A 25,564-nucleotide genomic window follows, 5' to 3' on the forward strand; every position below is an offset into this window, starting at 1 on the left:
CAACACTTCTAAGTTTTCTAGCACTATACACAGACTAATATAACCAGAAGTGGACATGTAGGTACATCATAGAAGTACATGCATTATCCACACAGAGTCACACAGAGAAAAACATATACCTGGCATCTCTGTAATGGTGATCTGTGGACTGGGTGTACCGGGAACGAGGCAAAGTAACATAATGACTGAGTCGATGGCAGAAAGGAAAATAAAAATATGGGAGAGTAAGATGGAGAAGGAATGATGCACATCACACAACATAAGACATACAAATCTGAAAATACGGGAGCTACAAAAAAAAGCATTCTGTAGAGCAGACATTATTAACAAAATTAGAAATCTGATACACAGTTCTAAAGATAAAATTATCTCAATGATTCACATGTACATTGTAAGAACACAGTGGGACACTATGGATCAGATAGCTAGAATTTGTGATTTTCTATGTTTCAGTTAGTTAGGAGGACAAAACATATAAATCTCTGGAAGCAATCTCAAGAAAGCAATCTCAAGAAATCAGATTGCCTGTTCTCTTGCTTGAAGGCAGTGATAACTTCAGTATGAATAAATTCTTTGGCAGAGGTTTGCCTAGTCCGTCTGAATGGTTACCGCAACAATTAGGAAATCTGTCCCTACAGAGCTAGCTCCAGAGCTTTCCCATTTCTGAGTTTTCCTAATATTTATCCTATCGTGATAAAAGGTGAACTTAGATGAAAGCCTTGTTACTACTTAAGTAATAAAGAGATATAACTGTAACAGAGTATACCCAAACCAAAATGCATGCATTTCAAAATAACAAACCCAAGATATATATATTTTGGTTTGATTTTGAAAAAGTCAGAAACTATATATTTTCAATATATTTATATGTGTTACAGCAGTAGATATTTTCCAATTATCAAAACCGGAAGAATATTATTTCTCTTTTAGCATACTTAGTAAATATAAAAGCACATGGTACAGGAAAAACTGTTTTGAAAGTAGTTTTTTGTTTTCCAATTTACAAGGAAGTATTAAAATGCAAAAAAGTCCTTGGTCTACAGCTCCTCTAAAGCCAGGGTGTTTCAGAGGAATGTCTAATCACAAAAGTCCACACTGGATGTGTAAACTGATTTCACAAGAAACAAGGTTAACATCATGCTTCTCCTCCACTTTAATTTATCACATCTTAATTTGCTTATAATTAATGACTTTCTAGTAAAAAAGCATACTGTTACTAGAAAAATTTAACACAGGTTATGATATTACATGCAGTTATTATCTTTGCCTCTTTTGCATATGGACAAAATACATTATCAGCCACATGTAAATATTCCTTATAAGCATATTAAGTTAATTATTTATAGTCCAGGAGATCTTCGTACTCACTTCTTGTCAAATAAATGCAAAAAACATAGTCACCATTCTAAAAAGCTTCTAATTTAAGCCCCTGATAATGCAATTTAAACTTTGCAGTTTGTTACTGCAAAAGAATGAGGATCTGTACACAATGCAGCAAGGCCCAATTTGACATGGTACACTGAAAATCTGAAGATGAGATCCCAAGAAAGGTTAGCAATTCAGAAAATAATGATAGAGCTACACTGCAGGCTGCAAAAAGTATTAGGGTTCTTATGCTAACGCACAGACCTGAGTACCAAAAACAGTCTACCCCTAACGGCCTGGCAGTCAGTATGCTGCCAAGTATTAAAAAATAATTCTGTTATGTTCTTAAAATGTGCTTTAGAATGTATGCACATCCACCAGAAGAACAATCAAATAAAAATCTAGGAGTCTATCCCACAGCAGTTATGATATGTGTGATGATGGCAAACAACCACATAACAGCCTACTCTCACCGCTACATGGTGACATTCCCATATCCTGTATCTGCATGAATATGCCCTTAAATGATTCAGATGCAACCCTGGACTTAACACCACAAATCTCTTGCAAATATTACCCTACCATTAATAAACAATTGAGTGTTTCCAGCTGGTAGATGACATTTTAATGTTAACAATTCACTTTTACTTCCCTTTTTACCTCTCCAGTGAACTGTTGACAAGTTTCCTTGACAATCTTTCAAAAATATGACATCAATAAATATAATATATTCAACCAGTTTTTGAAGAACAAAGCTTTAAACAAAAGTAGGATTTAGCAATACAATGGGTATTTAGAAGCAGCTTAATTTACTGTCCATAAGAAGGAACATCCCAGCCTGTCCCCTTCACTTACTTGCATGAAATGAAATACCAGCAGGACTGAGTCCTAGCTACTTTTCTAATGGCCACTAAACTATTTTAAATGCCTAAGCTCTGGAATCGAGTTTTGTCCTAATACTTCTAGAAACTCAGAGTTCCAGTGTTCTTAACAAGTTCTAAGACTTTTGCTTGTGAATGTATGGCAGGCAGACGCAGTTCACCCTTTTTTCTTTTTTTTTTTCTTTTTTCTCTTTTTCAATTCAGGAATTCAGAATCAGAGTAGTCAGAAGCTAGATACAACTACTTATACGGTTTGATGTGTAATAACTTTTAACAAGTTTGAAATAGTCTTCCTCATCACCCAAAACTCTTGTTCTATATAGAGAAGTGAGGTAAACTTTAGCTTATATTTGACCTGATCCTCTGGCATTACTGGCTACTCATAGTTTTCCCTATTCTTTAGAGCCGCTGTTATCTATGCTATCTAACTCAGACAATAACTCACTATAAAATGTTCTTATAAGTGCAACATAAAAAATTAGAAGACGGAATTTATTAAGAATTAAAATCAGCTCTACACATGAATTAATGCAGTAACTTTAACTAGAGTCATGGCATTCACCATAAATCAAGAATATATAACCTAGCAATGCTTGTGCATTTTCGTAACATCTCTAACCATATAATAATTAAAGAGCTATTATTCATGTATGCATGTGTTCATCTTTGTCCGGAAATGGTTTCCATTCAAGTACAGTAATATTTTCCATAACATATTCATGGTTGGTGAATAAGAAAGGAAGGGTGTATGCCATATGTGTAAGGAAGGGAGAATGATACCACACAGGTAAAAATATGATAGTATGCACATTAGGAGGCAGCATATATTTCTGTGGTTTATGTATTTCAACAGGAAGAGCAAAAGGCTTAAATGCCAACTATCTTCTGAGCATTCAGCCAATACTCCACTGTTTGTTTCTTTATTATTAATTCTTGATGTATTTAGCTTAAAATTAATTATGTTTTCAAAATATGCTAACAATATAACACCAAAAATGCCTATAACATAGCTAATTCTCACTGTCCAAAACTGAAACATGCACAACTTTCGATTGGCTAATAGTCTAAAACACTTAAAATCATAATCTGAATAAATTATAATGTAGTAAAATCATTAAGCTTTGCATTGCCTAAGAGCAAAATAACTCCAGAAATGATCCAGATCTGAATCTAAAACAAACATGTCTTTTGAATTGCTCATGAAAATCATGATCTCATATGCACATGTAGATGGGAATGCTCTGAAGACCATGGAGACATGGACAGGGTTTAAATTAAGCAAATTTTTAAAAAGACAGAAGAACTCCAGGATACCTTTTTTTTGGCCAACCTTCACTTAGACTCCTAGCCTTTCACCACAAATTCCTTACTTGCTACATTATAGTAGATGATGGCAGAAGTATATCAAATAGTATAGTGAAATGAAAGTATTATTCTGCATCCCAATTTATGAAACATCACATATTTTGCTACAGATAGCATAAATAAAAAATTGGCAGCAGCAGCTCATTTCACTTAAAATAATGAAGTTAGTCTGAAAGGGCAGCACTATAGGTTTTGCAATATGGTCTTTAATGTGCACACAACAGAGATTCTCCACACACATCCCTACATCAGATGAATACTAATTTCCACTATTCTGACAAAAAGATTTGACATCTAGGCAAACATGACAACTTTCCTTTTTCAAAGTGAACAGAAAATGATGAGTTAGCATTTTCCGATATTGCTCAACTATTTGTCAGTTTCCTTACACCTTCATAAAAATACAATGAACCAGAAGGATAAAAAAACTCCAGAGATCAGTGATTCAGTGACCAGTTAAATTGCCTAATTTAATTGGAAGTACTCAAGTTTCCAGGCACAGGCTTGACATACCAAAACAGTCTCAGAAGCACACTTGAAAATACACAGAGCGTCTCACTTGAACCATCCATGTCATACCTTTCTGTTCTTCATACTGTGTAAGGGTAGTTTAACCTGGTCTTTACTGCTTGGGATATTTATTCAATAGTAAAGATGAAGCATTAGAAAAGAATCTGTTCCTTTCAATTCTCATTCCCTGTAATCAGGTCCCACAGTTTAGAAATCAGGTGATTCTTTGGATCAATTGAAAGTGGTAGAAGGGAAAAGAGGGGTGGCATATGAAATTTAGGGTAACTACTGTGGGAAGAAATTTAGCAAAATATTGGCCTGGGATCAACTTAGGACTGCAAGACTGAGCACAGAATTGCTCAAGGGAAGAAGAGGCTGGAACTAATGAAATGATGTGGCTTCAGGTAAAAAGTCTGCTATACTTTCTATTAGTAGCTTACTCATTCCAATAATGGTAAGCAACTGCTACAACTAGCTACTTTTTCCAAATAAGTGAGGCCAGTGATATGGTTCTAGAAGTTTAGATTCCCATCTGAACAAAGCAGGAGTTAATGTGCTCCTTGGTAGAATGTTTTCCATGTTGCTTAAGAAACACCTGGGAAATCACACCTAAAAACTACATAAATAATATGTGAAGTCAAGATCTCAACCTTTAGAAAATAGCAAATGCCATTCAAGAATAAAACACTAATTCTGATTTCCTTTGGTGACATGCTTTAGTGCGAGGTGTCCCTGTCCACAGCAGGAAGGTTGGAACTAGATGATCTGAAGGTCCTTTCCAACCCTAACTATTCTATGATTCTATGTTTTCATAGAAAGATGTCCTGGGTTCAGCAGTAGCAGTCATTTTTCCCCTTCTTGGTAGCTGGTGCAGTGCAGTGTTTTGACTTTCAGCTCGGGAACAGAGCTGATAACAAGGATGTTTTGGTTTGGCCAAGGACTTTGTGAGCCTCATGCTCTGCCAGGGAGGAGGGGAAGCCAGGATGAAGCAGAGACAGGACACCTGACCCAAACTGACCAAAGAGGTATTCCATACCACAGCACGTCATGCCCAGGAGGTAACTGGGAGTTAGTCATAAGGGCTGGGAGACTGCGGGGTTGGAGGAGGTATCGGTCGGAGCTTGGTCGGGCTGGGGGGGGCGAGTTATCGGTCGGCTGGTGGTGAGATGATGTATTCTCTTCCCTTGTTATTTCCTGTATCATTATTATCATTGGTGGTAGCAGTAGTGATTTGTGTTATACCTTAGTTACTAAACTGTTCTTATCTCAACCCGTGGGAGTTGCATTCTTTTCGATTCTCCTCTCCGTCCCTCCGAGAGCAGGGGGAGGGCAAGAAAAGGGGGGGAAGTGAGTGAACGAGTTGCCTGACTGGGTTTAAACCACGACAAAAGATTAACTGAATAATTTTACTTAATAGCTTAGGTTTTTTAAAGGAGAGAATAAATTTTCTTTCTGTATAAGTGTCAACACTTTTTCCACCAATAATGGTAAGGATGCTTTTTGCACATCAATTGCATAGAAATTCCTGCTTATCTCCTAGGATACATGAGGTCTTGGAAATATTCCAATGGATTGCAATTGACAGTTTGAAGACTTTAACTGTGAAACAATAGCAGTTATCAGCAGAGAATGTGTGAACTGACAGATACTCAATCAAGATCACTTTCAATAAGACAATCACTATCACGTTCATTATCATGTTGCTCCCCACAGAGTATTTTAAATTCTTAATCTAAGGGGTGTAACAATTAAGACTTATCAGAACTGCATTATTTTTAACATGGGCATTTTATATGTGCATTTTCGTCTGAGGAAGGTATCTCTGACTTTTTGTTGTTATGTTTTAGTTTGGCTCAAAGGTTCTGAATCATGAGTCCTCACAGACGTAGCTGTATTTATTTGCAAGACTGCACTTTTCTTGCTGCCGTCCTACTCTATCCTCTGTTGAAGGTTACCAACCTTCAGCAGATGCATGGAGGCACCAGGTAGGTGGTGAAGATAATTGTGAAATTTGACACTGATTTCACTGTGTAGTGCCCACTGTAAATAACAGCAGCCAAAGAGAAAACACTCTCCTGAGATCCTTACTGCAAGGCTAAAACATGGCAGTGTGCTCTGCAATCCCTTCAGCACTTAAATCCGTTAGGGCTCATTAGTGACAGCCCTGGGAAAGGAAATTGTATTTGGCAACACTGTAAGTTAAGGCATAATATGTTAATGGAAAGTACAGGGCTCTAGTCTCGTGTTTACATACAGTTCTAGACGTAGATATACAAAATAATCAGGAAGTGCAATATACTATCAATGCATAAGATAAAATTTTGGAAGGAGAAAAAGTACTTAGAAAAACTGCAATTGCTAAGATTTAAGATTATGCATACATTTTATAACATGGTTATAAGAAAAATCTCAGTAATGCATTTTTTATAGTTTACTGGGTATTTGGAGAAGTGAAAAACCAATGATACCACTTACCTCATATGCCAGACACAACTAAAAACTGAAAATATTATCCCAGAATTTCCACATAAAGCATCAGGTACCCTTTGTATCTGCAATACCTTGGTTTCTGTAATATACACTTAAATGATTGTACTGTAAAATATTAACTAAGAAATGACTACTTAATTATTATTCAAATGTGCATTTAATAAAGATTATGAAAAAAGTTACCTGTTAAGCTTTCTGGTTTTAACTTTGCTGCAATGTCTCAAAACATCTTTTCTTAGTATGACCTAATCTGGCACCCAACTATTAACAATGTTGGATTAGGAGCCTGCAACTTATTGATAAAGCAACTGCCAGCGTAAGACAACTTTTAGAAATACAGATTTTTTTATTGCTCTTGGCCACATTTAATTTTGTATTAAGTAAGGGAAGCAGCTAATTAAATGGTATTTATCTAACATGCAGCAGACTCATAGTAGCGGATTATTCCAGTCTTCACTGGTCTGACTATAGTAACCAGAATTTTGGCATGTATTTTGGTATTTCCTTTAAGATACGGGTTGTTGCCTTTTTTTTAAACTGTTTCAACAGCATGAAACTGTTCAACAGAAAGCCTGTATTTAAATATGCTAATGAAACAATCTCTTAATAACAGTGGAGTAAGAGTTTTGCTAGTTCCAGCATATGAAGACATCACCTTTGAAGTTATTTGAAGATAATGGAGAATATCTCTTTAAATAATCATGGCTATGTCTACACCACTTCTTCAACATGGCAGATAATCACTTTTGTGCTTTAAAATGGAAAGTGTGCAATAGACCTGATGAGGGCATAGTGGACTCAAAATTTAACTTATTTTTTCTCTCTTGTTTTCTTGTAAGTGCCTGGTAGAAAGACATATATGAGTTTTCTCATATGTTTCCAATGCAAGACTATTTAAGGTAGGCTGAATGCCCTGCTTACTATGATACATTAACCATTAGAAATTTCATGCCTCAGGGAGAGCATATCTAGGATAAAGAACATAGTTAGATAAATAAATAGTAAACAGTATCTAAGCAGGTTAGAGCTGAGGGCCTGAGTATATAACTTCCTTGGTGTTTGTCTTGATGGTGTTAACTATTGATAGATCTTTCTGAAAGTAATACACAGATACAGTTTTGGTTGATTTTTTTTTTTGAAACTACGATAAGATTCTCACATAGTTCCTTTAATTTACCTAATTATACTGATACCTTAAATATTAAATTCTTACATCAAATGTGTCTGCTTTCAATATTTTCTCTATAGTTTGATTAGTTTCAGTTCCTGAAGTGAGGCAAAAATCTGCTTTAGAGTTAAGATATGTCAAACAACATGTTAGGTTATCCCATTACAGATAAAAGATCTCACAGAAATTGGGGCTGCATTAGGTCATCAGTAGTCATATTTCTTTCCATTACAAACTTAAGCTATTTAATAAAAGAGTGCAAAAAAAAAAAATCGTCCCTGTTTTTTGACATCTATATTAAATAGATATAGGTAACAAATTAACTTGGTTTCCCACTACAAGTTACCCATATACACAGCACAATTCTGACATTTTTGATAACAGTGCAACAGATACAAAATTTAACTGTAACTTTAACCTGCTAACAAAAATCACTACATGATCTGATAGCAACATTTGACATATTTAAACGTTTGGTGTTTGAAATCAAACTTATCTCAAATTAAATTAAAAAAGTACATCTTTCAGCTTTTTAAAAACAATATTATTTTCACTTCTACATATGCATTCAGTTTTGAAGGAATGTTTACATTGTCATTAGACTGGAGGTCATTAGACATCTTTGTAGGTTGTTTCAACTGTCTCTTTAGTGGCATATATTTTAGAGAATATTATGCTGAATTATCTAGAAAATGAAGGAAGGAATCTTCTACTCATATTTTCAGTAATATTTTAATTTAGCAACTGAGCATGTCTACAGGAAGGTACTTTTTCAAAGTCCTTTTTTTTGCAAACAGTTCCAAGGGATAAATGGACCATGTAAACAACAAGCCATCAGAGTTGCAGGAAAGCAAAGTGTGATTCTTTTTCAGAGGTAAGTGTGGAACAAAACAAGGATGACAAGAAGAGAGATTATAAACTAATACAAAAGTTCAGGTTTTTCACTTCTGCAAACACCTGCATTTCCAGCAGTTTTCAGAATCAATACTATTTAAGAATTACTTTAGGGACTTGTATACACAATGTTGTTTTCATTATGTAACACAGTATCACAAATATTCACTAACAAAATTTGAAATCTGATAAACTTGCCAGTCATAAAACCACTGTCAAAATAAAAATTAATATATAACATGATAAATGGTTAGGACTAGTATTCTTTCTATTCTCTTGAGTGTTGCCTAAAACCAGTATTTGAGCAGCATGACCTAGTGGAAGGTGTCTCTGCCCGTGACGGGGGGTGTAGGAACCAGATGATCATTAAGGACTCTTCCAACCCAAACCATTCTATGATTTTATGATATGCTTCAGAGACTGTATGTTGTAACAGAGACATAAATAGTAAACAGCCTGATTACACAGGCAACCCCTCACCATGTATGAACAGGAGAACTTCTGTGGGTGCGCGTTGGAAATACAAATGACATATAAACCTGTGTTCAGAGATTCAGAGCATGCCTAAGAAGCAAATACATATTCATCTAGAATGGACGTGTGAAAATGCAGTAATCTCATCACCAGCAACTTTCTCATGCTGTTTTTCTGACACATGCTAAAAACAAAATTCTCTTTCTTTAAGTCAAGTCAGTCCAGCAGGGGTTATTTGATTGAAGCAATGGGGAAAGTTTGTGGTATTGTACTTCAACCCACGTTTCACCACTATGATTCATCTGGGAGATAGCAAGTAAACTTGCACAGTAAAAAATCCCCGGAGCATTGTATAAGGCATACACAGACTCTAAGGACAAGTTCAGATCCTATTTCAAGGATGGCTGGTCTAAAAATCAACATATTATTATCCCAAAAGCATTCTGTTTTTTTCTTTTAAGGAAACAGCTCAGAATCCTTAAATTATTAACTTCTGTATGAAAATCAGATAGCCGCATGAGCCAACTAAATAACATTCTTCTTTTCTACAGCTTATATAGAAATATTAAATAGCTTAATGAAAAAGATATTCACCTGTTACCTATTATAATTCTAACAAATGCAGAAAACATTCTGAATGATAAATACTTGATTGCTTTTCAGTATCTTAATTCTTTTTTGCCCATTTGACTTTTGGGGCTGAATTCAATTACAAATCACTTGAATATATGGGGGAGTGTGTGTGTGTGTGTTTGTTTTGGCACTATTTTTTCTAACTTACCTTATTAGGAATGGTTGATTTTTTTTTTCTAAAGATTTCTGTCTTGCATTACTGAAAGTCATTGACCATCACATTAATGTTCTTTTAAAACACATTCATTTTTCAGTTCAATATTGCTAACAAAAAGCTACTGATTTTTTAAATTCTTTGTATTACAGTGAGCAAAACAATTATGACCTTTGATGTTCACTTCAGGAATAACCCGTAATAATTATCTGTAAAGTGTATGAACTTCAAATACTAGTCACATAGCACTCAATAAGTTTACACAACATATCTGTATTACTACTTCCTATATGCAATTATGAAATAGGGCACCATCTAGCAATCATGCCTCTCTGATTATAGTGTGTAAGTTTTCAACTTGGTGTATAAGAAGGTGGAAAATATTTAATACGAAAAGTAAAAAATGCTTTCTCTTTTTATTTTCTGACCTAAAGACAATGAGATGGGAAAAGCAGATTTTATGTTTTGGTTTTGGCTTTTTTAGGTTTTTTTTTCTTAAGCCATAAATGTACTAATGCAATTAAGTCAGCAAGATTAACTACATTAGCTAACTATTGCCTGCAATTCTTTTTTACATCATTAAAATTCATAGAGGTTTCTACAGCTCTGCTCACACTTTTGGAAGTTTCACTAGGCAAAACACTGGTTAGGGTAAGATGCACCTCTACACACAAAACCCCCAGTTTCATTTTAACACACATTGCTGTAACCTCTCTCTTCTCCTATCCAAAAAACATGTCTCCTAAAGTTGAAAAAAGACTAATGGCTAGAATATGCTTTTTTTATGTATGTGAAATACACTGCATCCAATGGGATCATTGCGTTAATACTGAGCTGAAATTACCCATTTTTACACCTCTCTATTCAGCAGGAGAAATGACCAAATCTACTGTTAGATTATGTTAAAGATATTCAGCATTTAAAGAATTTATTAATACAGTACATTTTTAAAAAAATATAGAAAGGGACAACTAAGCTATCTGTCTTCTACACTGTACAATTCCTCAGATTTTTCAGACTGCCTCTTGTCAAAGAGGGAAAAGTTTTGTCAGCTTCATGTGCACTGTATATTTTGTAATGTATGTCATGCAACCAGTGGATACATGAGTAGGAAAATGTTCATCTGTGGGATTAGGTAATTTTTCTATTTACTTTAGTGAGCTACCATGCTGAAGCAATTCACATTGGTAAGTGTAGGCTACAGCTGTTTCTAATTTCTAATTCCAGTCAGATATTTACCTCTCTGTGTCCGGGGAGTAGTGGTCATCTATAACACGGTGTCTATCCATTCGGTTCAGGGTATTGTAATGCGCAGGAGTAGATCGAGTCCCTCGTGGTCCCTGATCCACATTCCGACTAAGGATAAAAGACATCAGATTCTGAGTTCTGGGTGTGCCTGGACCACGTCCCCTCACTGGTTTGTACCAACAATTATTAGAAAGCATGGCGGTAGTAAGATGTGTAAGCTGACCTGTCTTTTGTATACTTTAATTGTCACATAACGTTTGTGCTGGAAATGAGGGGATAATTTTATTATTTTATTTTTTATTTTTATTTTTTTAAGGGTTGATTTTGGACAATTTCATTAGTCTTTCCAATCTAGTACCTTCAAGGAAAATTTCCTTTTTAGCTAAAACATACACCGTAAAGAATTTTCCATGAGCTCTTAAGTTTGGCTATACTATAAAGATGTAAACTGTAATAAGACAATGAGAACTTTTGGCTGTTATGGTAGACTGCAGCCTGCTGGAAATACTGTCATCTGAATTAAACAGGTGCTTGTTTTGCATTGGCAATCTTATTCTGTAATCTAATTAGCACAGAATCTGAAAAAAAGATGAAATTGTTTAATTAGGTATAAGTGGTACACATAGTGCAGGGTTCATTAAAAGGCACTAATCACCTTTACAATTTTGTACTACTTGAGAGCAAAGCTTTGCCCATTGATTGTTTTGCTCAGTTTAACTATTAGTATGTACTGACACACACTAACTTCACCTTTCCTGGTCTGTAAAACAAATCCACAAGAATAGGAAGATAGAAAGACAACAAATAACTGCAATAATTACTGGATAATTAAAACATAATTGTTTCATACAGATTTGAAATTAACAGTTTGGATGCTTCTCTTCACATAAATTCAAACTTTAGATGAATAAATTCTTCCGCCTCCTGTCCTTTCCTGCATTTTTCCCTAATTTGGGCCTCAGGGTTTCTTTTAACTTTTATATCATTCAGTTCCTGTGTCCTTCCTTGTCACTGTTTGCCCTTTTGGTACCTATCATCCTTCTTCTTTGTCATTTGCCAGTCCCTGATCAGTGTTAACCTGTATGAGCATCCTTCACTGCTGCTGCCACATGCTGCTATTTCTGCATGTAAGTGCTATGAAAATGTTGCACTACACATAAAAATTTGCTTTCAGCTCTACTTCATTTCTCATAAAGCATTTCTTCACTCTGGCTTTCATGAAGCCAAATATAAAGTTTACTCTAGCTAGTAAACTAGCTAGTAAACTTTATATTTGCTATATTAGACTTAAGTATAATTTGTCTACCTTCTACTCTACAACTCTTTCCTGTAACTTCTCTGTACGTGTTCTAACCCCCTTTTTTACATCAAAATGATAGAAAAACCAGTATAGCCTTTGCTCTGCTATTGGACTCTTTCATGTATATTTTATATCTGAAACTGACATTGACAGGGCTCCTTTGCTGTTCTTTGTTAACTTTTTTACTTTTCCCAACAACCAATTCTCATTGCTTCTTTCTGAATTCTAGTTTCTGTCTGACCCTTTTCCTCAGGGTCTCTTTTCATTCAGGTTTAAAAACATATCTTTTTTTTTCTGTATGTAGTATGATCATCTTATTTTAATCTTCTTTTCATTTAAGTACTTCTCAAGCTGTCTTTTCTTTGCAAAACATCACACAGATCTGACCTTTACTGTCTGCCCACACAATCTAGACTGCTGCCTAAGCTCTGATTATAAGTTTTAGTCCTGAAAATTTAATACTATCCTGTCTACTCAAATAATCTTCATTAAGATTGTGTTATTAGCATATTGTTCTAAATAAATAACTTATTTAAATTTCTGTATTAGATTCTGATTTCATGTTGTTTCTTAACATCCTACACTAATGCATTTCTTTTGTTTGAAAGTGTTGCTACTATTTCCGTTCTGCTTCACTTTGCTAAGGACACCTTTGGCACCCACATTTACTATTTTAACAGAAAATTACATACTTTCTCCAATGAATCTTGTTCTAAAAGAAAAGATGCTTTCACAACATACATCTTCACTCCTTTGGAACATTCTTGCAGTTGTCAGAATATGTATGGAGCAACCAGATAACAGGTAAGCAGATGAAAAGGTGTAATTGCAGGTGGTGATGGTAGAGAATAATGACCATCCTACTAGATTTACCACACCATTTCAGCCTAGCCACTTTACATAACGACCTTCCTCTTGTTTTTTCAAATGCACAGTCTTAGAAAAAGCTAAATGTATTGTCCAGTGCCTGCCACAATCTAAACTCCATTCTGATCTACAGAGAGAATAACAGTCTGTTAAATACATTAGCTGAAAATATCACAAGAGTAGTAACAACTTCTTGTCAGCTACTATGCAATGTGGCTTTGGTGGAGGTTATTAACAAAACCATTCAGTAGAAGGACTGAGAACTGCAAAATGTCTTCTAAAACATAACAGCAACTTGTACTGCTATGCCCAAGAGCTCCTGCCTGCAGAGGGATCAATCAGTAGTTAGGAGGTCTCTGGGCACACAGCATGCTCACTGTAGTTTGAAAATATCTGTAGCAGCACATGTATAACAAACACAACTAAACATGGTGAAAATGGGATTAATAATGCTTATGGTTTTGCTGCGTACACTAGATTTTCATCAGAATTAAGAAAATAGACATTTCTGTAACTGAAGGATTATGCTTCTTTTCTACAAACTCTCAAGTTCTGTCAACCCAATTCTCTGGGCTCAACAAGTACTCAAAAAAATGATTCGATGTGTAGGCAGGGAAATATTACATAAGCAATGCATTTTATTGTGACACAGTAGGAAGAAAGTCAAACATTTTTCTCTGTAAGTTCAACATTCTATTGAAAAAATTAGCTTTAGGAAAGTCAGGAAGAAAGAAACATTTCATACATGCAAAGAAACACAAAACTACAAAAAAAATTAAAAGAAGGCTTTTCAATTGTGTTAGAAAGTGTCAATTACAAAGAGCTTGGGTAAAATTTCTACCCAAAGTGCTCACAGCATGCGCCCACACATAAAACCACAAACACAAACACACAGAAAGAGCTTTTTCTCACATTTATGTCTACATCCAAGACAAATAACACCAGGAGATTTAGCACACACAATTACTTAGACTGAAATTAGTATAGTATAAATCAGAATAGACCCCTTTGTGTCTACCCTTTATGTCTCATTTACAGTCAGGCTGTATTTACATATGATTTTAGATACCAAGTAAAAATTTACAATTCTTGCCTGTGAGCTGTCTGTGATCATATGGGATAATTTAGGATCCTAATATCTCACTAATGCAAAATAATATCATTTAGTCTGTGTTTGTTAGAGGATATGGTAAGTAAACATGTAAGAAAGAGAACACAAAGTCAAGAGAATTTTAAGCTAACAAAAAGAAAAAATGTAACAGAAAGAAAAGCAGAACACAGGAGAATCAGAATGGCTGTAGAAGAAAGTGACAAATACATGTACCTGGCAGGAAACAGTAGATACCAGATCTTCTGTATTAAACGGGAACTGTGAACATTATGAGCAAAGAAAGTAACTTCCCCTTTTATTCCAGCTAAATTACACCAGCTGGAAACCTACCCACATGTAGTGACAAAAATGCTGGAAAACAGGCTTCATTCCCCATTACATATATTCTTCTGTTTCCTCTTGAGAAAGCTTATCCATACAGCAAAATTCTTAATTTTGGCATAAACAGTATATTCAACTGAGTAGCTAGCATTTGGAAGAAATGGCCTAATCTTTGTTTCACAAGACATAGTCATCAGAGGCCTTCTACGATCAGGAGCTGATGTTTTTCAGTAGAAAATCGTATGTGTGTCAATTCATTCCCCATGCTTTAAAAGTTAAAAAAAAAAAAAAAAAGAAAAAGTAGAAAGACGGCCACCAAGGGCAGAAAGCATGGCTTTCCCAGAACCTTAATTCTACACAGACAAAAGGCTGAAAACAATCACTAACAAATGAACGCTAAGAAAATGTCAAACTATCACATTCTATACAACACAGCGCCTTCTAAATAGCTCTTGAAAATAAATGTTTAACGAAATACTTTTTTTTCCTTAAATTGGAATGTACTGTTTTTTCATGAAAAACAAGACATAATGAGGTGAATTTTTGCACATCAGTATAATGTAAGAAAACAGTATTGGTTTTACGTAATTTTGTAAGATTTAACTAAATTATTTCCATTTTGAAAGTATGGAGATTTTTTCCAGTATTGTTACAGAAGTGATACCACTTAAATTTATATCATTGCATAGTTAAATAACAGTTTACCTTTGTGGGGGAGGGACACTGGGAGACCACGATCTAGTCCGTCCTATACTATCTCCACGGTGAGGGGACCCTGATCGAGAGCAATGATTAGATGACATAACTTGTTCTGGCACTGATAGTGTTGAACTTTGAAGATCTCTCCCATTATGTCGATAATCTAAAAAGAAATGCAAATATTCAAAAAATCTGAAAATGCAATTTTCTAATTTCCTACCATATCTGTAGTAGAACCATGATAAAAGATGGAAATCAATCAAGATTGTCTTATTTTTTAAATAAAAAGTACATAAAGTTTATTCCTGTTGTTATGCCTAATTCAAGTACAGTTATAGTTCCTATAGTTATACTCTGAAGTATAGAAAAAGGTTGCCATGCATTAAATGGCATTTGTAATAGTAAAAATATCTGAATTTATCATATGTTTGTGGTCAATATGAATTACAAAAGTTATAAAACTTACTTTTTTTTCCTCAGAATAATATACAAAATTGATTATTTCTATTAAAATTGCATTGCAATGATTGTGCATAACATACTTCAAACAGAAATGTTCACAATTACAAACTAATCCAAAATTCAGTTTAAAGCTACAAGAGATTAAATACAGACTTTGGGTTCAAGAAAGATTTGTATTTCAGAAACAATTAAAGTAACAATGACTCAAAGACATCAGATATCACTCACAGTTCTGAACTTAAAAACCAAGATTCCTTCACAAATATATGAGCTAAGGCCACACAGACATCTGCTTGAATTAGGGTAATAGAAAGCATAAACAGTCTAAGCAAAAGCTTTCTCAGTTCTAATAGCTTAAAAGGCTAATACATGGCCATTTTATGTAGGCTTATAAGAAAATCCTTTTTAAAAAGATGGATGCATTAGTGACTGTAAGCATCCAATTTCAAAAATTGAATTCACTGTCCCAGGGAAAAAAACTCTCTGTGAAAAAAAGATGCCATATACACAGTAATTTCAAAGAACTTCCAACAAATTTTATGCAGATCAAAATAATATAGCATGAAAAGAAAACTAAGAATTACAAATCTTAATCTGTTGATAATGTTTTGCAGAAATAGGTCTTCAGACAGCTCCCAGTGGCTATGACAACTGATATAAATGTCTTTTTGTTCTGAAGAGAGTAACGAAGTAAAGAATATTTAGAGAGGTCCACCTGGCACTGGAAAAATTCTGGCTCACAAAACTGTTACTCTTTTCCCATGAGAATCTTCTGGGAATCCAAGAGTATTTGGTCTTCTACTCCAGACTGTGCTTAGCTTTCTCCCTAGAAAATGTTTGGCAAGCACCTAAGCAAAACCTCATTAATTCAGCCCATTTTACGGTTCCAAAACTGTTCAATATTTCCAACTGAGTTTTTATATTCATTGTATAGGCTTAGGCCCAAGAATCTATATGAACCACTCTAATTCATACACAATTTCTTTCTCTGTGTTTGGGGTAAGCTGCTTTGTGTGTGTCTGCATATGTGAATACAAGAGACCTGTGAGGAGCTTTGTAGGCCACTATCTACCACCCCAGAGAGAAAAACACTATAAGCAGTTCTAAGAGCTAAGGAGGCTGTGACCCCGTGGGAAGCCCACACTGGAGCAGGCTGCTGTCAGGTCAGGACCTGTGGCCCTGTGCAGAAAGGAGCCTGCACTGTAGCAGGTTTGCTGGCAGGAACTGTGACCTCATAGGGGATGCATGGTGGAACAGTCTGTTCCTGAAGGTCTGCACCCCATGGAAGGGACTCACACTGGAGCAGCTCATGAAGAACTGCAGCCTGCGGGAAGGACTCACATTGGAAAAGTTTGTGGAGGACTGAATCCTGTGGGAGGGACCCCATGATGGAGCAGGGGAAGAGTGTGAGGAGGAGGCAGTAGCAGAGACAGTGTGTGATGAACTGAATACACCCTCCATTCCTCGTCCACCTATGCCACTATGGAGGAGAAAGTAGAGAAAATCAGGAGTGCCATTGAGCCTGGGAAGATGGGGAAGGTGTTTTAAGATTAATTTTTTATTTCTCATTACCTTACTCTGATTTGATTGTTAATAAACTAAATTAATTTCCCCAAGTCAAGTCTGCTTTGCCCATGGCAGAACTGGTGACTGATCTCTCCCTGTCCTTGTCTCAACTCATGAGCTTTTTGTTAGATTTTCTCTCTCCTGTCCAGCTGAGGAGGGCAGTGGTAGAGTGGCTTTAGTGGGCACCTGGCATCCAGCCAAGATCAACCCACCACATGCATAAGTTAACAGCAATTTATTATGAGTTTAAGTGTAATGAAATAAAAATCATAATTTACTTTACAAATACACATGATAATATTATTATCAAAATATTCATACCTGTAGATATAAATACAACAGAGATAGTTCTTAGTATTCTGCATACACAGGGATCATTTGTAGCATTTGGTTAACAAAAAACATACTGAAGAGCAGTAATATGAAGAATTGGGAAAATCCTTTTTTAAAAAAAAATCTAACATTTAAATCAGCAGTTTTATACAGCATTTGGTATGTACAGTCAAAGGGGAATGAGCAATAGCATAAGGTATTCTACCTGAATGAACATAGTGAAAAGCAAGGAATTCAATTAATGAAGCACAAACAAAAACCACCTCTGTCTAAAAAATTCCTAGAAGTGAGAACTAGTAAATCAAAATAATTAAATTTATTCAATATGTATACATAAATTAATGACTTTGAAACAAAAAGCCTCCTCCAGCTCTACCTTGTTATTGCAGTTGATCACTTGCACATTATTATTCCAATAAATCAAAGTATATGATGATTTGATTAAATTGTCATGTATAATACTGATCAAAAAAATGTTTTACATTAAATTAGAAGCAGACATGCAATACTTTCTGGTAACTAATGCTGGTAGTGCTTCCTTAACAATAATTTCAAAAGGCAGAAACTATCAGCACTCCTAATAATTCTGCATCAACAAAACTAGACATTAAGATGTGTTTGAAGAAACAAATTAGTATTCTCTATGCTTTGCTGCCAGAAAATAACTTTGAACTGTATAATTAGTTCAGCCAAGACAAAACCTACTATAATTATGAACAGGTCACACATTGAAAAGCAGCAGTTTCAGTAGGGCAAGCCACAACAGGAGTTAATTCTAGTCATCCTTCAATTTTTTACAGTTAATGTACCTCTCTGCCTTACTTCACACTATGTATTTTCACTAGCTAAGAGCCAAATCAAGATAGAACACTATCTCATACTAAAAATAACCGCATCAGATTTTCACAGTGCACAGCTTTCTGTGAACATCTTGAGAATTTAAGATTTTTATTCATTAAAACCGTCCATTCTATAAAGTTGCAACACCAGAAAATATTAACATGCATTTAACGTGGAGAGAAAGGAGTTCAGGGATAGATCCAGTAAGGTTCTAAGGTTTCTTGAGCATAGTCATTATCATTCCAGCACTTTATAGCCACAACAAAACCTCAGTTGTAAAGGAAGATATTTAAACTGTGTGAATATATGAGAAAATCAGATGTTTCAGAAAAATTACTGAAAAACCTACATGTTGTTGACATAGCCACGCAGATTAAACTCAGAGAAGATGCCATGTTTTGAACTTAGTTCCCAAAATCAAGAATGCACAGAAGATGCTTCCAATCACTCAGCATCCAAAGTCCTGCATTTTCTCTTGACGTAATGTGTGTGTATATATATATATATGTATAGTATATTTATACATTTTTTTTTTAAGAATTAAAAAGGGATAAAGTGAAAACTGTTTATTCATTTCCTAGGAATCTAGGAAAACTGCTAGGCTTATGTAGGAACTAACTGACCAGTCACTTGAAATATGGCAGTTCTGAGACACACATTCAGAGAACAGAAGTATAATCATAGAATCATAGAATCATAGAATAGTTAGGGTTAGAAAGGACCTTAAGTCCATCTAGTTCCAACCCCATTGCCATGGGCAGGGACACCTCACACTAAACCATGTCAAACAAGGCTTTGTCCAGCCTGGCCTTGATCACTGCCAGGGGTGGAGCATTCACAGCTTCCTTGGGCAACCCATTCCAGTGCCTCACTACCCTCACAGTAAAGAACTTCTTCCTTTAAATCTAATCTAAACTTCCCCTGTTGAAGTTCTAACCAGTTGCCCCTTCTCCTATCACTACAGTCCCTAATGAAGAGTCTCTCACCAGCATCCCTATAAGCCCCCTTCAGACACTGGAAGGCTGCTATGAGGTCTCCACACAGCCTTCTCTTCCCCAGGCTGAACAGCCCCATCTTTCTCAGCCTATCTTCATACAGGAGGTGCTCCAGTCCCCTGATCATCCTTCATGGCCCTCCTCTGGACTTGTTCCAACAGTTCCTCTGGTGTTGAGGACACCAGAACTGCACACAATACTCCAGGTGAGGTCTCACAAGAGCAGAGTAGAGGGGCAGGATCACGTCCTTCGACCTGCTGGTCATGCTCCTTTTGATGCAGCCCAGGATACGGTTGGCTTTCTGGGCTGTGAGTGCACACTGAAGCCAGATCGTGTTCATCCTCTCATCAACCAGCACCCCCAAGTCCTTCTCCGCAGGGCTGCTCTGAATCTCTTCTCTGCCCAACCTGTAGCTGTGCCTGGGATTGCTCCGACCCAGGTGTAGGACCTTGCACTTGGCATGGTTAAATTTCATAAGGCTGGCACCAGCCCACCTCACAAGCTCGTCGAGGTCCCTCTGGATGGTATTCCTGCCCTCCAGCATATCAACCAAGCTGGCTGTCACCAAGCACCTTGTCATTTTTTATGTGCCTTAGCATGCCTTCAAGGAGAATCTTCTCCAGGATTTTGCCAGGCAGATGTGAGACTGACTGGTCTGAATTTTGTACATAATCATGTACAAAATTTTCAGATCCAAAAGATAAGAGCTTAGCAAGTTTCTCGATTACTTCTGGACTTAAGCAACTCTGCCTAAAGCCAGCACTGGCAGATGAAATTGTTCACAGTCACAGTATCTGTCCTGAAGGAATCTGGTCCCAGTATATCAGTTGAATGATTCATTGGTCTTCAAGGCTTGAGGCACTGGAATAGGTTGTCCAGGGAGGTTGTGAATGCTTGACACACCTTATTTTTTTCACTTTGGTGTGAAATTTTTAGCATGTAGATACCATCTAGATTACATACTTCTGTTCTAGAATAGTCAAAATAGATCTGCTTTTGTAAACAGTTGTGTTAGAATGCACATGCATTGTTCTGGCACAGTATTAGACTTTTCTTGCTCTTTAGTGTTGAATTTTGTTCGGATTTGTCTATGTGTGCAAGCCTAAGGAGTTCACATATGAGTTATGCTGATTCTTACTTAGTTGATCAAACCAAAGTATCTACTGAATGCATGGTGGGAAAGCTAACTTCTAAGGTCTTGAATCTGAAACCTTCTTGCACCATCACACAAGGCAGAAATAATGTTTCAATGCAATTTTTTTATACAAGCTGCATTTTATACCTCCATCGGCTGAAGTTCTCAAATCTAAGAGAACTCTTCTTTCCTCTATCCTGTACATGAATAGATTTCTTCTGAAACTATAACTATCAGAAACCTTTGTAAGCCCCAAATGTGAAGTACAATCATTCTGCTTCATCTCTGTTCCTACAAATGCATCACAATAAAATTAAACCTGGTCATAATCATGATGATTATGATTATGATAATAATATTATTGTTCTCTCCTCTGAATCAGACAATAAAAAGTCCTAGTCACATTGATATATGCACTTGCAAAAGGCACTGTACTATTATGGTGATAAACACATTGTAAAGAGTGCAGGGAAAAGGGAGGGGAAGGGAAGGAAAAGAAAGAAAGGGAAAGGAAAGGGGAACAAAGATGCCTTTACATTGCAGGTTTCATCCTATATTTAAAGGATCTACTTGAGTGATGGGAATTTTTCAGTTCAAGAATACTTAGATTCAGTTTTGGGCTGCAAATCTCTCTCTAATCACCTCCCATATGAAGACAGGCTGAGGAAGTTGGGGCTGTTGAGCCTGGAGAAGAGAAGGCTGCGTGCAGACCTCATAGCAGCCTTCCAGTATCTGAAGGGGGCCTATAGGGATGCTGGAGAGGGACTCTTCATTAGAGACTGTAGTGAAAGGACAAGGGGTAACGGGTTAAAACTTAAACAGGGGAAGTTTAGATTGGATATAAGGAAGAAATTCTTTCCTGTTAGGGTGGTGAGGCACTGGAATAGGTTGCCCAGGGAGGTTGTGAATGCTCCATCCCTGGCAGTGTTCAAGACCAGGTTGGATGAGGCCTTGGGTGATACGGTTTAGCGTAAGGTGTCCCTGCCCATGGCAGAGAGGTTGGAACTAGATGATCTTTCCAACCCTAACTATTCTATTATTCTAAAAACATGCTTTCCTTGTTTATAATAGTGGAGAATTATTTATTTTTTCAAGTATTATGTTTTTTCTTTTTTTTTTGTATTATTTACAGTTTTATTTTTACATTAAATGCAGATTTCTAAGCTTCCGAGTCAGTGTAATACTTATTTTACCTTCTAAACCTAGAGATCAAAGTAGTATAATTAAAAGAAAGGTATAGTTAATATTATGGTTTATGTTTTAACGTGATCACTACTCTTCCAGAATGAAACAGGTTTTTTGTGATTGAATGACAAAGACAACACATCTTGTGTGCCCAGCCAGTGCGATCCAGCATGTCTTTATGCCACCTATACACTGACGTTTCTCTCCAGTTGAATACAGGTGGAAAACATGGCACATACTAAACTCTACCTTGAGACTTCCACTGGTATGGCATTTCAACTCAGAATTTAGAAAGTATAAGAAACCAACTTGGATACAGTGAGATGCAAAAGGAATATACCTAGGAATTTTTTCAAGAATGAACTTCACAAGTGAAGTATATTGAGACTCTGCTGATACCAAACTAATCAATTCAATCATCTTTCACTTGCTTATTCTTTCATTGAATTTTGTTGCAATTACTTTATCAAATGAAATACTTCTGTATATTTGCACCTTAAGCTGAGCAATCTGTGATTACCACGCATTCACAAGAGATGCAGAGAGCAGTGGGCCAGCTCAGTCACAAAGCTTCAGTAAGATGGCAGTAACACAAGGCTTAGGAGGCTTGACAATGTGCCTAGCACCGATCCATATACCCCAGAAGTGGCCAACACTGTAACAAATATGTTTAGCAACCAATGCTGGAGTTCTTATAAAACCCAAACAGACTTTAAAGATGCTATTGATGATTAATTGACCATGAGATATGAAGTGGTAACTTTGCTAGTCCTAACTTGAGAACTTAATTCTCTCTTAAAACATGACTGGCTTTCCTTGTCCAGGTCACAACATTCATGTTTCTCTCTAGACAGGAGGCATTCCAAAAATCATAGTGACATCCTCAACAGAGAAAGTTATGACTTAAATTCCAATTTCAAAAATATTCCATGTCTTGGAAATAACGTTAGAGAAAGAAGGTAAAAAGATTTTCTTGTGGAAATAATTATAGATAATAAAATCAGGTCATAAGTGCAACTTGACCAAGGAGTTGCTATTGAGCAAAGCACATAGTTATTTACAGCAGTAGTAAAAATAGGATAAACATTGGAATATGCTTGCAGCTATGAATTTTAAGTCATTACCATAGAATCAAAGGCTGTGTAACTAGGGTGCGCCTCTAAAATCAACAAACAGAGCACACAGAACTTCATAATCAGTGTGGAGATAATCAACAATAAACAACTCTGAGCTGCAGACACTTAAAAGATGGGCACATGACAAATATACCCTGTCCTGGGTTCAGCAGTAGCAGTCATGTTTCTCCTTCTTGGTAGCTGGTGCAGTGCAGTGTTTTGACTTTCGGCCTGGGAACAGAACTGATAGCGATGTTTTGGTTTGGCCAAGGACTTTGTGAGCCTCATGCTCTGCCAGGGAGGAGGGGAAGCCAGGAGGAAGCAGAGACAGGACACCTGACCCAAACTGACCAAAGAGGTATTCCATACCACAGCACATCATGTCCAGGATGTAACTGGGAGTTAGCCGGAAGGGCTGGGAGACTGTGGGGTTGAAGGAGGTATGGGTCGGTGCTTGGTCGGGCCTGGGGGGCGAGTTATTGGTCATCTGGTGGTGAGGTGATGTATTCTCTTCCCTTGTTATTTCCTTTATCATTATTATTATTGGTGGTAGCAGTAGTGATTTGTGTTATACCTTAGTTACTAAACTGTTCTTATCTCAACCCGTGGGAGTTGCATTCTTTTTGACTCTCCTCTCCGTCCCTCTGGGACCAGGGGGAGCGAAAGAAGTGGGGGGAAGTGAGTGAACAAATTGCCTGATTGGGTTTAAACCACGACATACCCTCAACCCCACTACCAACTTTTCTTTATGGGAGGGTTTCATTAAAAAATATGATACACATCAAATGGGGGATTATACAAGACACAATAAATATAGCTTCCTCTGAGCTGAAATTTAACTTTAGCTATTTTAAGAGAATTAGTCATATATTTGTCTTAAAGCATTCATCCACACAGTATGGCTGTACTGTGCTAACATTACACTATGCAGGGCACATGCTCAATAAATACTAATATTAAGGAATTGTTACTAAATTCTGCAGCTTTCAGGCACAAAATTACAGAAAAATTCTATGATTCTATGAAAATCACAAACCTCCAAATAAAAGGTTCACATACACAGCCCCAAAATAACCCTAAGAAAAAAAAACAAAACCCCTGAAAAGTACCAATTCTAATTTAGATGTCTTGCTGCTCTATTGATTTGACAGAAACTCTTCATATGAAAACTGTTCAAGAAAAGCAGTATTAGAATTCCCATTCATCACTGGCAAAATAATTGACTTGTTTCAGACACTGATGCTAAGTGGCGTTTTCTCTGCTTTAACATTTGTACTTGATTGAAGCTTGAAGGTTTTCTCTCTATCAGATATTTAATTTTTAGCACTCATGTAGTTAGGCTTAGAACAAGAACTAATTAAAACCACTTACATAATCAAATTGCCAGAAATGATTAACATACCAAGATTTCACACATGGGCATTTTGGAGACAGTTCAGCTCTCTAACACAAACGTGCTCGGCTTCTATGGTGATTTGAACATTTAAAATGCAGAATTTGGATGTCTTCTAAAAAGTTCTGACGGTAACTGATTAAATAAGTTTAATTATTAATATCCAAATAGTCCACAAACTGAAGATACATTGTGCATGGGTTTATGGATTTTTTTTTTTAATCAATGTATTATTCTACAAATAAGTTGTAAACACCTCATTTGTTTAAACGCAAGGAAAATGGTCAAAGACCCTTGACCTAAGGGGTCACCATAAGGACTATTTTAACACTATTGGAATTTCACTTCCAATCTAAGGGGGAATTTGCAAGACACAGAGGCACTAAGCTTTTTTTTTACTCAAGAAAGAACTCACAAATAACAGATTTTAGGTGAGGACAATGGGTATCAACATAGCATAAAAGGCTGATCAGTGTTTATGTCTGTAGTCACTGGGCATTTGGGCCACTACTACAGACTCCTGTTTAAGTCTAGCTGGTGATCTACAACAAAATCCTTTATTTTAGTAGGGGTAGAAGCCATTTGCTCTATGTGGATGCTGTAAGATATCTTCCAGTAGGCAGCTGATTTCAAGCTGTAACCAAAGGTATTTGCATGTTCTATATCTGCTTTGAGAAGCAATCATCAACAGGATCCAGGACCAAAAATTCAATTCACATTATCAGCAAACAGAGACAAGGACTTTTGTTTCCTCTGCAGGGAAGGCTGCAATATGACAGTGAAAGAATTCTTTTGAACAAAGGACTCCTCAGGTGTTTCGAGAAGTGAAGCAAAAATGAATAATTGCTTTTCATTCTTCTTCAAACATAGAATCAGTTTTGTAAGTTCCATAAGAATTTCTTCACCGGTTGTTACTATTTTTTCTAATCTGCTTGGCTCTAATTATCCTCTGAATAAATATCTTATTTGTATTCTTATTTGCTCCTGAAACATTTTGCTATCGTTTGCATAATGAGAAAAGCTTATCACTGTAAATGTTTTTCTTCTCAAGGCTGGATAC

General features: G+C 36.2%; 1 protein-coding gene across 49 annotated transcripts in view; it reads right to left on the reverse strand.

Moving 5' to 3' along the window:
* RIMS2 (regulating synaptic membrane exocytosis 2) overlaps positions 1-25,564 on the reverse strand; it is a 455,883-nt gene that overhangs the window by 149,792 nt on the left and 280,527 nt on the right. For 44 of the 49 annotated variants that reach the window (XM_062627211.1, XM_062627202.1, XM_062627203.1 and 41 more), the window contains 2 exons: positions 15,487-15,643; positions 11,174-11,290 (listed from right to left, as the gene is read on the reverse strand). In XM_062627211.1, coding sequence (XP_062483195.1) covers positions 11,174-11,290; positions 15,487-15,643 — 274 coding nt within the window. The remainder of the gene's footprint in view (positions 1-11,173; positions 11,291-15,486; positions 15,644-25,564) is intronic. The other 5 variants (XM_062627228.1, XM_062627227.1, XM_062627219.1 and 2 more) reach the window with 1 other exon arrangement.

Source organism: Pezoporus occidentalis, unplaced genomic scaffold, assembly GCF_034315485.1.
Source record: "Pezoporus occidentalis ecotype Australia unplaced genomic scaffold, CSIRO_AGI_Poc_V1 ctg3, whole genome shotgun sequence".
Taxonomy (NCBI): Eukaryota; Metazoa; Chordata; class Aves; order Psittaciformes; family Psittacidae; genus Pezoporus; species Pezoporus occidentalis.